The 15,852-nt window shown below is 31.6% G+C and overlaps 2 protein-coding genes across 2 annotated transcripts; both read left to right on the top strand.

Annotated features, from left to right (window-relative positions):
* Positions 1-1,785: 1,785 nt before the first annotated feature.
* LOC145626814 (small ribosomal subunit protein bS1m-like) lies at positions 1,786-2,803 on the top strand. Its single transcript, XM_081679283.1, has one exon. It carries the CDS (start codon positions 1,810-1,812, stop codon positions 2,617-2,619), a length of 810 nt encoding a protein of 269 aa, XP_081535409.1. The 5' UTR covers positions 1,786-1,809; the 3' UTR covers positions 2,620-2,803.
* Positions 2,804-14,071: 11,268 nt separating this feature from the next.
* On the top strand, positions 14,072-14,872 carry LOC145627767 (uncharacterized). Its single transcript, XM_081680116.1, has 2 exons — positions 14,072-14,480; positions 14,667-14,872. The coding sequence occupies exons 1-2, from the start codon at positions 14,315-14,317 to the stop codon at positions 14,870-14,872; spliced, it is 372 nt and encodes a 123-aa protein (XP_081536242.1). The 5' UTR covers positions 14,072-14,314.
* The last annotated feature ends 980 nt before the right edge of the window (positions 14,873-15,852 follow it).

Raw genomic sequence — 15,852 nt, 5'->3', positions numbered from 1 at the left:
GCTTAATAGTCTCTGTGAATTAATTTTATTTATTACGCCTTCAGCTAAGCCTTGGTACTTAATATTACAAGCTTTTTGTTCATTTGGTTTCATCACCTCAAAATGTATACATGACTAGAGGCAGTATTGTTGCTAATAGTTTGAGGCAGGGCCTGAGCCTGCTTGTTTTGCTCTTGTTTGTGAACACTGATTATCCTTAATGAATGATTTGCCTTGCTATTTTAAAAAAAATATTCTAAGATTTCTAATATTTAATCCATTTAATTATATTCCCGTCAAAAAAAAAAAAATCCATTTAATTATATAAAAAAGTTTGTAAACGGTTCGATTTAGAAGCGGTTTGGTTCATAAACGGTTCGGTTTATAACCAGTTCGGTTTACAATCAGTTCGGTTTTTAAATGGTTCGGTGAAAACGAGTAGTTGTTTGCTAACGGTTCGGTTTATAACCAGTTCGGTTTTTAAATGGTTCGGTGCAAACGAGTAGCAGTTTGCTAACGGTTCGGTGTAAGCGGTTATTTGCCAGTTTAAACGGTTTTGGGTTAGATACGGTTCGGTTTTCTTTCAGTTCGGTTTATATTTGGTTCGGTTTGTTAATGGGTTCGGTTGTTATACGGTTTAACATTATTCGGGTCGATTCGGTTTCGGGTTTACTAAAATACGGTTCGGGTCGGTTTTCGGTTTCAAAAAAATCGGTTTTTAATCGGTTCGGTTCTCATTTGGGTCGGTTGGTTTCGGGCAGTTAAACGGTTTCGGTTTGAAATTTGACAACACTAATTGTATTTGTAACATTGTAATTGAATTGCAATACATTGATAATTTTTATCACATTCATGTACATAACTAATATGAATATCATGACTTTTAAGTTGTGAACCTAAGCTAAAAATAAACACTATTTGACCTTCGTATTATTATGAACATAAATTAAAATTAGATCAAATAACTTACAAGATCAATAAATGTAGAAATGATAATGTGTTGGTGCTCTTCTAAAAAAACATACACAATTTATGTCAGAGTTGTGATATATTGAATTATCGATTATGTGAGAACTGAGAAAAAGGACTTTTGAAAATGAACCTAATTTTTTTTTAGAATAAATTGATAACGAACCTAAAATTTATTTAGAATAAACAACAAACCTTTAAATTTGAAGTGTTGAACACAAATCGATACGCACATTTGACAATCACGATATGAATACAAATTATCACCATTAAACAATATTAATTAACATGAAAAATTAAACATTGCATAAACGACTAAAATACTTTTCCTAAATGAACATACATAATTCATGACAAGTACATTGATATTGTTTTAATTAAAAAAATGTACATTGATAATTTGAAAAAAAAAAAAAACTTTTGAAAAGGAATTATTTTGTAACTGAAATTTTTATTTTATTTTATTATTATTTTTTTTACATACCATAACCTCTTTTTAAAATTAAATTCCCTTAAATTTAACCCCCGCCAGTTTACAAATGAATAACAATTGAAGCTAGTTTCGTCTAAAATAAGGGTATGTCCTTATTGACTGAATTGAATTGAATATTTTAAGACAGAAAAAAATTAAGAATTGAATTGAAATGACCGGAAAAAAAAAAAGAAAAAAAAAAGAAAAAAAAAAGAAAAATTACAAGATTTAAATGGTGGGATAGCTCACGTGACTTGCACATGTCTTTTCACGGTTTTTAGTTTTTTACCCTTGTGAAAAAATAGGAAAAAAAAAAAAAAAAATTGCTTACTTCCCCACTGAAACGAATCAGATCCAAAAAAAAAAAAAAACAACCAATTGAACCAGACATGACCAAATTACTGGAACTTTCTCGTAGGGTTCTTCCCAACTCCGCCGCGCTCTTCCACCGGACCTCCAATCTTCTCTCCAACCATGGCTTCGCACTCGGCTCAATCAACTCAAAACCCTTGCAAAACCCTAGAAATGGCGAACAATTTCAACCATTTTCTTCCTCATCACAAATCTCTGGTTCAAACCACAGCATTTACATGAATCAATTATTCCCCAAATCAAATTCAAGCTTCAAATTATGCAGCGGAAATTCATTACAAGCCGATGTTCTTCGATTAAGCGAAGATGTATTCTTGGTTGATTCAGGAATTGGAACCCCTAGAATTTGTTTACAAGACGAGTTAATTGGGGTGAAGAACAAGAACAAAATCAGGTTTGAAAATCGGGTTGGATTTCTGGATTTAGCTACAAGTGAAGCGCTGATTAACAAGCAGATGTTGGAGAGGTTTTTCATTGATTTAGTTGCTGGTGATTCGATTGCGAAAGAGCGGGCTACTGCGAGGTTTAACGATTTGGTGGGTGGATCAGCGGATGTGAATGCAGTTGCTGCGGGTGAACCATTGCTTGTTCTGCCGAGGCGGTACCGGCAGAAGCGAGCTTGGATGGAATTAAGCAAGAAATGGCGGTCGAATTCGCAGGTGAAAGGGTTTATTGTTGGGAAAATTAGAGGAGGTTATTCAGTTGCTATTGCTGGGTTTGTTGCATTTCTTCCGTTTCGTCATCCGAATCATATGAGAAGGTTAACTAATGATCGTTTTACTATTGAGAGTATTAATCTCAAATCCGGGAATATTGTGGTTTTGTAATTCTACCATCAACAAGAACACCAATCAAGAGTATTGTTCTCTTCCTCTTGTCTTGCTTAAATTTCCATTTACTAAAATCTTTTGAATTTGTTAGATTGTGTTATGAAAATTTATAGTTTTAGTGAATAATTTGATGATAGTTTTGGAATTCAATGACTTTTTTTTTTGTGTTCTGAAGCAATTTTTGCTGCTACTCTATATTTAATGAAATTGGGTTTTTGAGTACCCTTACAAAAGTTATGACTATCCCTTGTTGGAGAAGTGATGAGCTGTTCTCTGTGATTTTTGAATAGCATTGTTGCATTTTGTGTTGATAATCTCGTGTAGATAGGGTAAAATTAGAATTATGGATAGTGCCATACCTCGGTAGCTCCTCTTGTAATTTACTTGACTTAATTGAACAAGTTAGAAAAATGCGTTTTAGGGAGATGCTCATTATTCACAAATTCTGAAGATTGACTATACTTCTTCATCCATTGTTTTTGTTAATTGGTATTCACGGGACATTAAGCATGTATGTAACTTGTTTGCGCTATCGCAAGTTAAAAATAATTCATTCTTAGCAATTAGCTGTAATGCTGAACTAGATTACACACACATACATTAACCTATGTCTTGGTCTTGATTTGTGGTTTCTGGGATTGAGCTAGATCTTAAGAAAGCCTGTTGACTTATTAGTTTTATCTGTCAATATAATCTGTCAATGAATGGGAATGTTAATGGCATTGATAAACAGAGAAGGTAATATTATGGGGAGAAGTTTGTCTGCAGCAATGCTAGGTTGCTAGAGGGATTGATACGGAGTTGAATAATGAATCTGCTGTTGGGGCTGTAGCTGAAGCTGCCCCATCGATTACCAATTACAGCAAGTTAGTGGGACTGTAGAATGCTCCAAATTTGTGAGGGTTAGAGGTACTGCTAGCCTTGTGTGTCCTAATATAGTTATTGAACTGAATAAATTCGTTTTTTGGTGGTTTAGGACTTCAGGGAACAAATAACCGATGACAAAGAGCTGATGGATGAAAGAGATTTTAAGCTCTGTTTGGTAATTTGATCTTGGCTCTAGCACATCATTTTCTTAATTTTCTTCAAAATGGATGAAAACTTTTTAATAATAGCCAGGGATATGCTGTAGGGGTTGTAGCTTAAGCTGCTTCATCTATAAATAATAATAGAAAGTAATAGTGGGACATTAGAATTCTCCAATTTTGTGAGGGTTAGAGATGCTAGTTAGCCTTGCGTATCCTAATATAGTTCTTTTTTTTTGGGGAGTTTAGGACATCAAGGAACAAATAACATATGAAAGAGAGCTAATGGGTATAAGGGATTTTAAGCTCTGTTGCTTGGCAATAGGCTCTAGCACATTACACTTTTCCTTCGTTTGCCTCAAAATGGATCAAAACTTTTAAATTTCATTTGGAGCGATATGTTATATGGTTTCGGGATCTATCCATGTCCACAAGGCTCAAATGGCATATAAATGCCAGTTTTGAATAGTGAGTGAACATAAAATCACTTCAGTGAGGCAACACAAAAGTATGGTAACAGAGTTTGGAAAATCTGTGTAGAAGGATAAATTTTGGTTATCATAGTTGTGATATTTTTCCTACCTGCTATTGGGCCATTGGGGAAAGGGCAAGTCTTCCTTGAGCTAACTAAACTATCTAGGAAGAATGGGTTTAGGCAGGGAATCTTCATTGAAGTGATGCTAGTCTTAAAGTAGGAAGTGTTGTGCCTCGATGATATGTTCTGGTATTTTATTGTTTAAATCTCAAAGAATTTTGTTTAGTGTGGAAAATTAAGACATCTTAATCCAGCATAATTGTTCATGATATTCGTTATAGACTGGTTAGCTGGTTTATTCCATACTGTTTTTGGAGTGTACTGAGTATTAATGTATAAAATGTATTAATGGGATGAGTTTGGTTTTTCCTTGGTACTTGGAGAGTTTTAGGCTTTCTTAGGACTTGTTTTTTTCAGCTTAATTTCAGTTCAGTTCATTTTCTAATTTCCTTCTCTCTTAAATAATTCAGTTCAGTTTAATCTACTCAAAATCCATCTTTGTAATCTCCCTCTCTCATGAGTTCAAGCTAGCTAAAATAATTTAAGTATATGGGTGCTAATCTTGTGTTGATGTGCTGATCACGGAATTTGTAGTGCTATATCTCGGTGGCCTTACTCATGACCTTGATTTGATAGCCGAAGGGGGGGGGGGGGGGGGAAGGCGAGGTTTGCATTATTTTCGAATCTTATAAATTAATTAATACACTTTCAATTCCTTGATGTTATATTGTTATGCTTACTGGTGCAGGACATTATACACATCTATATAATCATTTGTGGTATCATTAGTAGTGAAACTCAACTACGAGTGGTTTATAACACTTGCATCAAGGTTAATGCACTGTTGTTCTTGGGATCGAACTAGTTGACAATTATCAGCATAATTTTTCAGTACATGATATAAATATGTGTAATCTAGTTGATAATTATCAGTACTCAAGGGTGGAAGTTTTTATGGATTTGAAGCTTACCACTCAATGGAGTCCCTGATTTAGTAGTCCTTTTTTTACTTTGGATACTATTCACATACATTAGTACGGAGTAGTCCTTTTTTTCTTTCCTTTATTTTAGTTTACATGTTTTTGATTTGGACACTATTTACATAAATTGTGTAGATTTTTTTAACCCTTTGGTGGTAAGAAAAAAAAGTCATATGAAGGTCTTGTTAATTTCGTCCTAACATCTTATTTTTCAAATATTAAAGTTTTATACTATTTTTACTTGCATATAATTTAAAACATTTGTATGTGATACACAAACATGCCTAAATAAAATGTGTGAGCTAATAGCCTTATATAAAACGGAGGAAATACTCACATTGAACATGCTATTGAGCATGGGCTATAATTTGTTATAGGAAAATTTGATTGAAATAATCCAACCTTTGACGTATTTATTTTTAATAATCCAACCTTTTAATTATTCTACAATAATCCAAGTTTTGTGGGTTGTTTTATTTTATTAGGCCAAAATGACCTTCTACTCTTCAGGTAACTTTTTTTTTGCTTTCAATTTTTTAACAAAAAAAAAAAAGGATTAAAAAAAAAAACACTCCCAAATCCCAACCACCAAGCTTCCTCCTCCTTTCCCTTCACCGTCCCCTTCCCCGACCACCCCCATTCCTTGCCGCCGATCTACCTCCCCTCACCCCAATTCAAGTGCTCATGAATTACTTTTTTTAAAATCTGCCATTGATTGATTACTTCTATAACCAATATAACCCAAATTTTTTCTCTCCCACAGTAACCAACCTTCAAATCAAAATTCCCATCATTCCTTGGTTTTGGCTAATCAAGATAGCAACTTTGACTTTCCAATTGAAAATAAACAACCCCAATTACAAATTAGAAACATAAACACATCAATCCTGGCGGATTTCTACAAATCCTCGTCTCAGGAGAACAAAAAACACCCAAAACCTAAATTGTCATATACGCGTGGACGGGGTGGCCGGAATTTCGAGAAGGGATGGGAAAGAAAAGTAACGTAGTTTGGAGGTGTTCGCGGAAAGAATGAGGAAGGGGAAGTGGCAAGAGGAGGTTGGCCGGGAAAGGGCGGCCGGAAAGGGAAGTAGGGGCGGGGAGGGGAGCTCGCCGGAAATGGGAGCAGGTCTGAATTCATGGAGGGGTAAAGGGAAGAAGAAGAAAGGGAAAAAGAGTTTTCTTTTTTTTTTTTAATTAAATTTTTTTGGACAAATGAAAATGCAACACGTGGCAAGTGACCTGCTGTTTTAGGTTAGGTGACCTGTTTAGCCTAATAAAATAAATCACCCCCCAAAGCTTGGATTATTGTAGAATAATTAAAAGGTTGGATTATTAAAAATAAATACGTCAAAGGTTGGATTATTTAAATCAAATTTTCCTTTGTTATATTTTATCTTGTAGTTTTATAAGGAGGGTATGTTCCTCTTTCCATGTTATGTTTTTTTTTTTTTTTTTTTTTTTTTTTTTTTTTGACGGGCTCTTTCCATGTTATATATGCGAGTGTTAGGGAAGAAATGTGGGCATTGTTTAGCGTGTCACTTTAAATTTTTTTTTTTATGGGCTTAGCTCGAGCCCAACTTAAAATTGAGGCTCGTTGTATAGCCTATTCTTACTGAACTCTAGCTGAGCCCGCCGAGCCTATCCATATTGACTATTGAGGCTTGGCCTTTAAGTTATTATGCAACTAGTTTTATCCCCGTGCAAATGCACGGATTTATAATAATAAGACTTGAAAATAAAAATAAATAAATTAATTAATAAAATTCAATTAAAATGGAGTTAGTTTAAATGAAATGGCTTATATGTAACATTTTTTATTTTTGAATTTGAATTCATATCATGTCTATCCTTAAAATTCTCATGTTAGATACATTATTTAAAATATTTTATAAATTATTGTAAGTTTTTTTTCATTAAATTTTTTTTATCATGTTATTTTTTAAGGGAAAAAAAGAAATTTTAAAAAAAAAAGCTAAAAAATATTTGGGCGGGAAAATTTTTGTTGTGAATGTGACATGTGTACTTAAGGGATAACTCTGGTGATTACTTTAGTATATAGTATAGATAGATTGTAGTTTTGTGCTTATTTGTTAACCAATGTTTATTTATTTTGTAGTTACCCAATTTTTTGCACAATTAACATGCTTCACTTTAACTAATCACTTTAACAAATGTACGTTAGTGATTTATATGTAAGAAAACAACAGTCATGTATACCTTGTTAAGACATTGCAATGTTTAGAATCTAAATGTTGATATTTATTTTTATAATTTAACTAGCTTATGGTCCCGTGCAATGCACGGATTTACCAAAATTTATAAATATTTTTATTTTAACAACTTTTTTATATAGTATTTTTTTTAATGATATGCATGAAAAATTCGATATTATGCTAATTATATTAAAAATTATGCATATCTTTTTAAATAATATTATTTTGTTTAAATTTTCTATAAGTTGTTACAAAAATGTTTTATTGAATTTGGGACGGAAAGATTGTGTTTAAGTAGGAAATAATATATTATAGTGTATTAAAATTGCCTAAGATCATCTGACAAAAAAAGGAAAAGAAAAAGTGGAGGGAAATTATTTAACCAGATTTTGCCACGTGTCATTTTTTATTCGCCTTTAGTATATAGTTATTGATACAAGTATGTTGATAATTAAATACGGTTCCCTAAAAAAAATAAAAAAAATTCTAATGACGGAAGTTTTCCAATTACAATCGTGAAAAATCAAAATGATTAATTTAAATAGAAATGAAGGTAGTTCTTACTAACATATAGCAATTATACGATTTTAAATTTCTTAATACCCTCAAAATTTAGTTGTTAATTTAAATAGAAATGGAGGAAGTACTTACTAACCTATCAATTATACGATCTTACATCTTAATACTAGTTAGTTGTGAGTTTGGTTTGCGGTGTGGTTTATAGCCCAATCGAAACCAAATCATATTAATTCGGTTTTATGAATTTTCAAACATATCGCATCATATTACTATTAAAACCAAGCCAAACCACATTTATTTAAATTTGGTTTTTCAAAAGAAAATTGAATCACATCGAAATTTTTGATTTGCTTCCTCTTTGCTCCATTTAACTGATCATTCATTCCAACATTGCCCACATTGGTTCATTTGGTTGACATTATAGGACTCAAAAAAACACAAAATTTATTAATTTTTTGACTTTATGTATGTAGGGTAGAAATTTGTATTGGGGTAGGCTATAATTTGGATATGGGCCATAATTCGGTTTGGATTTCGATTTTTGGTTATTCTAATCTTAAAATCGGAACCAAACCATATTAATTCGATTTTGGGATTCCTTAAACAGCACCGAACGACGATATTAGGGCCTGTTTTGATTTAATGAACTGAGTTGAACTGAACTGAATTGTTTAGAGATTAACAGAACTAAACTGTAATGAATAGAGCTGAAATGAAGTGTTTATAAGAGAAGGAAATTAGGAATTGAATTGAACTTAAGTTGAAGAGAACAAACCCTTACAACAAAAAAAAAAAAAAAAAAAAATCGCACCACATTTCTAATACGATTTGGCTTGCGATTTGGTTCGGTTTTAAACCGTATTAGTTTCTCCCCTAATACTAGTACCTTTAAAATTTAGTTATTTAAGTGTTGTTGACTGTTAAAGCCACCAATATTATTGTGTTGATAACTTTGATTGTTGAAACAACTCAACGATGTCGCGATCTTTAAAACAAGTGAACAAGAAAGCCGATGATAACTAGATAATGAAGCAGTAATGAACCATAAATATAACAAAGCTCGCCAGCTCGGAGTATGATTTGATACATAATCAACTAATCATTTTTCATGTATCATACAAGTATTATATATGGATTTGGAGTTTGTAATTACTTGATATGAAACAAAAGTTGCTATAACCTCCAATGGTTTAATACTGTTTGCAATATAAATAAAATGTTAAGCTACATGCTTGTCATTGGAAAACAAATAAGCGAACAACTTGCAAGTCACGGTATGAAATTTTAATCGTGGAGGCGTATGCACCGTGCTCCATGCATCCGGTTTTCTTTAAAAAAAAAGGCGGAATGAACATATAGTTGTTCAGTCTAGAACATATAGTTGTTTTGTAAAGAACATATAGTTAATTTATAAAGAACATCACTACGAAACTCGATTTTCTATTTCTCTCTATAAAATTTCTATTTCACTCTCTAAGCTAGATTTTTATTCCACTCTCTAAAAAATTCAAACAAGTGAAATTAAATATGAAGAAATATACAAATTTCTAAATTGAGATTGGGAAATAATTACCAAAACTCTTCAATTATGGAACAAACAATTCATTTAAAAGATTGAAAAGCTAAATGTTCTTTAAAAAATACTACTCCGTATTATGTTCTTTTTTTTTTTTTTTTTTTTTTTTTTTTTTGTGTGTGTGTGTGTGTTCAATAAAAAAAATATTCATTACATTATATTATCATGCTCTTTATTAATATTACGGATGTTCTTTAGATATATACAAAAAAAATAAAGTTGGATTTTTTTTTACAAAATAGTTATATGTTCTTTACAAAATGGAGTGATTTTTAATGAAGGTGAATAAGTGGGTTTGTTAATCAAAGATCGAAGGTAATTTTAAATGAAATTTTGTATTTATTTTTCTTTAATTGTGTTACTTTAGATTTGAATTAGAATATTTTGTAATTATAAAATTCATTGTTTATTTTCCTTTTTGAAATTTTATGAATCTGGATACATGTTGAATTTGAGAATAATATGATAAAGGTTGAAGATGATGCTCTTTATAAGATTACTAAAAAATAAATGCCTTTTTAGCAACTAAGTTTGGCAACAGTTATTTTAAACGTTGCTAAATAGCAACGAATATAATTTTTTTCATTGCCTAATTAAAAGCGACATTTTATGCTTTAGTTTTTTTAATAATTAATGGCTACATATTTTTGATTTGTTTCTATTTAAAATAAATGGTCTTACTAGTTGTTACTAGATTGCATCATATTTTTCTCTTGTTGCCATGTAGTAACAAACTATGACAACAAATTTTTTATTTGTATTGATTTAGAAACAAACAAAGGCAATGAATTTCTGAATTGTTGACATTAGAAACAAGTCGTCTAAACTTTTGTTGCTAGATGATAACGTATTTTTTTATTTGTTGTCATTGGAAACAAATTGTGTTACATTTTGTTGTTAATTTATATGTTGTTCAGTTTTTGCTATTATGTATAAAATTATTTAAAGACACTCTTCTTATTATTTGTTGCTATAATGACATCAAATAGAGACGAATTTCAATTTCGTCTATTTAGAGACGGATTTTTTTTTTTTATTTTGTCTCTAATTTATAGACAATTTTTTCAATTTCGTCTCTAATATTTCGTTCACTTATTATAAATTATATGTATAGAAGTAAGCAAATAGTACTTTGTATAGTTGGTAAGAGATTCATCATGTGACTTTGAGGTCACAAGTTCGATTCCTACCAACTGCGATTCTTGAGACAGGATATTCAAAGAGTCTTACATGCAAAGTCGAGCCAAGTTGACCTCACCTGAGTGAGATTTCAAATTGGTCAAGACCGGGATCGGGTTGAACCGAACTGCTAATAGAGATTAGGTTTTTGTCTCGTAGTGTTGATAGCAACCAATATTTATGATTTGTTGCTATTTTTATGAACCAACTTTAATAATTTGTTGCTATTTTTAGGAACCAACATTAATAGTTTGTTGCTATTTTAGGAACTAATATTAATAATTTGTTGCTAATTTTAGCAACAACCAATGGTAATATGTTGCCAAAGTTGGCAACGAATGCACCAAAAATAGCAACCATCATGGAAACCGTATTAAAATGGATGCAATATTGCAACAAAATTGCTTTGCAACTGGTAGCCAAAATTCCATGGCAACAAGCCTTTTAGCAACAACAAATTAATTTTTGTTTCCAACCCGTTGCTAAATAGAGTTGGCAACGAATTTTTGATGAATAACAACAAATTTTAGTTGATGCTATATTGACTTAATTTTGTAGTGGATAGTGTTATGTTCATTTCTTTAATCTTTACAATTCTATAACATACATGTTCTTTTCACTTTTACTAAATGTTATTTTCATTTTAGCTAAATGTTCTTTACATCTCTATACAATGTTCTTTATGTTTTTTTTTTTTTTTTTTTTTTTTTTGGAACGGATGCACCATGCGCGTGGTACATCCGCCTCCACAAATCACTAGTTGGTCACCGTATAACAAACAAGTTGCACGTTTGATTAGAAAAGAAACAATTAAACTTCACTCATATTGTGACATGTGTATAATTGTTTAATCATTATTATTTAATTTTTTTTGTCAAACTACAAGATATTGTATGTCATCATTGAAACACGTTGTAGCTATATTATTGTAGCTCAAAAATTGATGTAGTAAAACAAGTTATAAGACATTTTAGTTTACTATTTGAGATGCTCTAAAACGTTTAGAACCCGATTAAAATCAACCAAATCGAATCGTTGGATTAATACCCTTCCCTTACTTCAACTCAAAAATCTAATAAGCCCATGTCAACTCATCTTGACCAAATTTGGTCTATATTTGATTTATGTCTCATTTAAGAACCAATTCAATTATAATACAAACGGATATGAACTTGAACTCGCATCCGATGTCCTAAAAACCCATATCAAACTAACCTGGTCGTAACTCTAATCTATTATGATCCGATGCTAATTGAAACCCTACAATAATAAACTAAAACCAATCTGAACCGTTGATTCTCAAAACCAATTCAATCCAACTCGCCAGCCAAATAAACCCGTATCAACCCGAACCAAAATCGCACCTTGAACCCGAATCAACCGGCGCCTTTTTGGTGCAGAAGGCCACACCGTGTGGCCTGCTTCCAAGTCAGCAAAATAACGGAGAACGACGCGCGTATAACGGGATTAGGAAACAAGAGCTGAACAAAATGGCTTTACAAAACACGCGCAAATTTCTAAACCTTAAAACCCATAACAACTCATTTACGAGGAACAAATACGAAAATTGAGCGAAACCTCATACAATTTTTCTTCCAGAAATTAAAGAATAACAATGGCAGAAGAATTCGAAAAATTACCTGATTCACAAGAATCATTAGAGATCGAACAAATGGAAGATTCTTTGATGAATCTTGAAATCCAAACCATTAATCAGGTATTGGATCTGGAAGATGAAAACAGATACAATGAAATTGAAGAAATTAACAAGTAACTAACCCCTGTAAAATTAACATGTAACCCCTGTAAAACTAATAACTAACCCCTGTAAAATTAACAAGTAACCCCTGTTAAACTAACAAGTAACCCCTAAAATAAACAAGTAACCCTAACAAAAATTAACAAGTAACCCCTGTTAAACTAACAAGTAACCCCTAAAGTAAACAAGTAACCATAACAAAAATTAACAAGTAACCCCTAAAATAAACAAGTAACCCTAACAAAAATTAACAAGTAACCCCTATAAAATTAACAAGTAACGACTCCTGTTAAACTAACAAGTAACCCCTAAAATAAACAAGTAACCCTAACAAAAATTAACAAGTAACCCCTAAAATAAACAAGTAACCCTAACAAAAATAAACAAGTAACCCCTAAAATAAACAAGTAACCCTAACAAAAATTAACAAGTAACCCCTAAAATAAACAAGTAACCCTAACAAAAATTAACAAGTAACCCCTAAAATAAACAAGTAACCCTAACAAAAATAAACAAGTAACCCCTAAAATAAACAAGTAACCCTAACAAAAATTAACAAGTAACCCCTAAAATAAACAAGTAACCCTAACAAAAATAAACAAGTAACCCCTAAAATAAACAAGTAACCCTAACAAAAATTAACAAGTAACCCCTATAAACTTAACAAATAAAAATTTTGAGACTTTAATTTAAAATGAGACTTAATAGAAAGAAGATGGAGAGACTAAAATCAAAGAGAGTAATTAAAAAGGTTGAATTAAAGAGGGGAGATGAAGATGAAGTGTTTAATGAAAGAGTTAAGAAAAATTGTATAATAAAAAATAAAAAATGTAAAACGACATGTGGCATGTTGAGTTGAAGAAGAAGATAGGGAAGTGTAATAAAATGATGACACATGTTTTTTTTGGTTTGCCTTTTTAAATACTAAGTATTAACAAGTAACCCCTAAAATAAACAAGTAACCCTAACAAAAATAAACAAGTAACCCCTAAAATAAACAAGTAACCCTAACAAAAATTAACAAGTAACCCCTAAAATAAACAAGTAACCCTAACAAAAATTAACAAGTAACCCCTAAAATAAACAAGTAACCCTAACAAAAATAAACAAGTAACCCCTAAAATAAACAAGTAACCCTAACAAAAATTAACAAGTAACCCCTAAAATAAACAAGTAACCCTAACAAAAATAAACAAGTAACCCCTAAAATAAACAAGTAACCCTAACAAAAATTAACAAGTAACCCCTATAAACTTAACAAATAAAAATTTTGAGACTTTAATTTAAAATGAGACTTAATAGAAAGAAGATGGAGAGACTAAAATCAAAGAGAGTAATTAAAAAGGTTGAATTAAAGAGGGGAGATGAAGATGAAGTGTTTAATGAAAGAGTTAAGAAAAATTGTATAATAAAAAATAAAAAATGTAAAACGACATGTGGCATGTTGAGTTGAAGAAGAAGATAGGGAAGTGTAATAAAATGATGACACATGTTTTTTTTGGTTTGCCTTTTTAAATACTAAGTATAGATTATTCCTTTTTTTAGTGGTGTTGGACTAGACATTCCACGATAAATTGTTTCACCTAGCAAGCAAAATTCAGATTTATAGGGATTTTGGGAAGATATAGATATATGTATGTATCCTGTCCCAGCACTAAGTCCAAGACAGCATAGAATGACCCAAATCCCTGACCTTTCTGTTCCCTCTACTTTATTACCCTATAACTCTCCTTTTGCCAATTGCCTTTTTAACTCTCCACTTTCCAAAACCTCCAACTTATTATTTCCAATAATTTTCACTTTAAAATTAAAATCTTTGGAAAACCATTTCTAATTTTCCGTAAATTAATTGCCCTTTTCATTGCATAGCTTGGGCATTAATCTGCCGCCATAAGAAGAGAAAATGAATAGAATGATTGAGAAAGCAAAGGAAGAATTACAAATGCTTGAAACTAATCATCCTAATCGTTTTGATTACCTTAAAAACGAGCTTAAATCATTTATCACTCTTTTAGAATCTCAAATTCTTCCTGAACCTTTGCCTACTACTTCATCTGCCACCACTCAAGGTTCGTTCATTTTTTCGGGTTTTTGTTTCGTTCTCGATTACATATTTTGTTTGGAATTAATTGTCACGTTCATATTGAAATTTGAATTTGTACCGTGACAACTAAATTACTTTTATATACAGTTTTTTCTAACTTATGGAATGTCAATAAATTCTAATTCTTTATTTTATTTTGTGGGTTTTGCAGCATCAACAAGTATGAAGAGGAAAAGGGTCAGTTTGAAAAGAAGGAAGGTGGAAAATGGAGGATGGGAAAATGATTATAGTAAAATTGAATATAATAATATTAAGGTAACTAGTCATAAAGATAGAGTTGATGTTGTTCTTGAAAAGGCTCAGGCTTGTTTGTGTAAGATTCAAGAGTACAAATGTAGTATGGTGTTTGCTGAATAAAATTTCAATAATCAAGTTTATTTGAGGAGGTTCCGGTCCAATAAGACAATTATATTTACTGAGTACTTGTTTTGAATACAACAATTTTTTGTCACGAGTTGTATACTTGTATTGGGTACTATGCTCAATCTTTGTGTTACTTTGCTAGATTGTGTGTTCTTGGCTTCTTGCCCTTGTTGGGGTCATTGAGTGGTCACATCGATAACTTTTTGGGTTCTTGGGTTGACTAAGTCCTTTGATTAATCCATAAGGAAAAGAAATTGATACACATTTTACAAATGGTAGGAGCATTCCTAGACTCTGAGCATATTATAACTATTGGAGTAATAATTTAACGTTTTGGAATTTGTATGCTAAAATGTCCAATCAATGAGAAGACCGAGTAATATGCTAGTTGATGTATAGGAGTTACTTGTGGTTGTGGCCACTTGTGGGCTACCAAAGAACAAGTGAGTCCTTCTAGTTGAATTTTTTACAAGTATATACATTTTGGGTGTAAAGTGCCCTTAACATTAGTTTTGAGTAAATATAAAAACTAGGTATTGAACTTTGCTCAATGTTGCTGATTGGGCACTCAAGTTTGGTTTGTGGCAAATTGGGTACTGCCTAAATTTTGACCTTTAACATGTTAACAAGCATTAATGTTAACAAGCATTAATAACTTTTTTAAAAAAAAAAAAAAAAAAAAAAAAAAACTTCAATTAAATTAATTAACCAAAATATTCATCTTTCCCCAATTTTCACTCTCCTATTCAACCTCTTTTAGCTCAACTTTCTTTCTCTCCAACCTTAAAGAAGCTAGTTCAAGGTGGGTTTCGTCGAATTTGTGGGGTTTTTGTAGTGGTTTCCGTTGAATTCGTGGGGGATTTCTTGAGTGTGTTTCGTGGCTTGGGTTTTGTGAGGTTGGTTGGAATTATGAGGGCGTTTTCGCGAGGGTGTTAGCCTAGCTTTCGTGAGGGTGGTGGCTTGGCCTGGATTCG

The sequence above is a fragment of the Chenopodium album genome, chromosome 4, assembly GCF_948465745.1.
Source record: "Chenopodium album chromosome 4, dcCheAlbu1.1, whole genome shotgun sequence".
Classification (NCBI taxonomy): Eukaryota; Viridiplantae; Streptophyta; class Magnoliopsida; order Caryophyllales; family Amaranthaceae; genus Chenopodium; species Chenopodium album.
The sequence above is the reverse complement of the archived record's forward strand: the minus strand, read 5'-3'. Positions and strand labels throughout refer to the sequence as shown.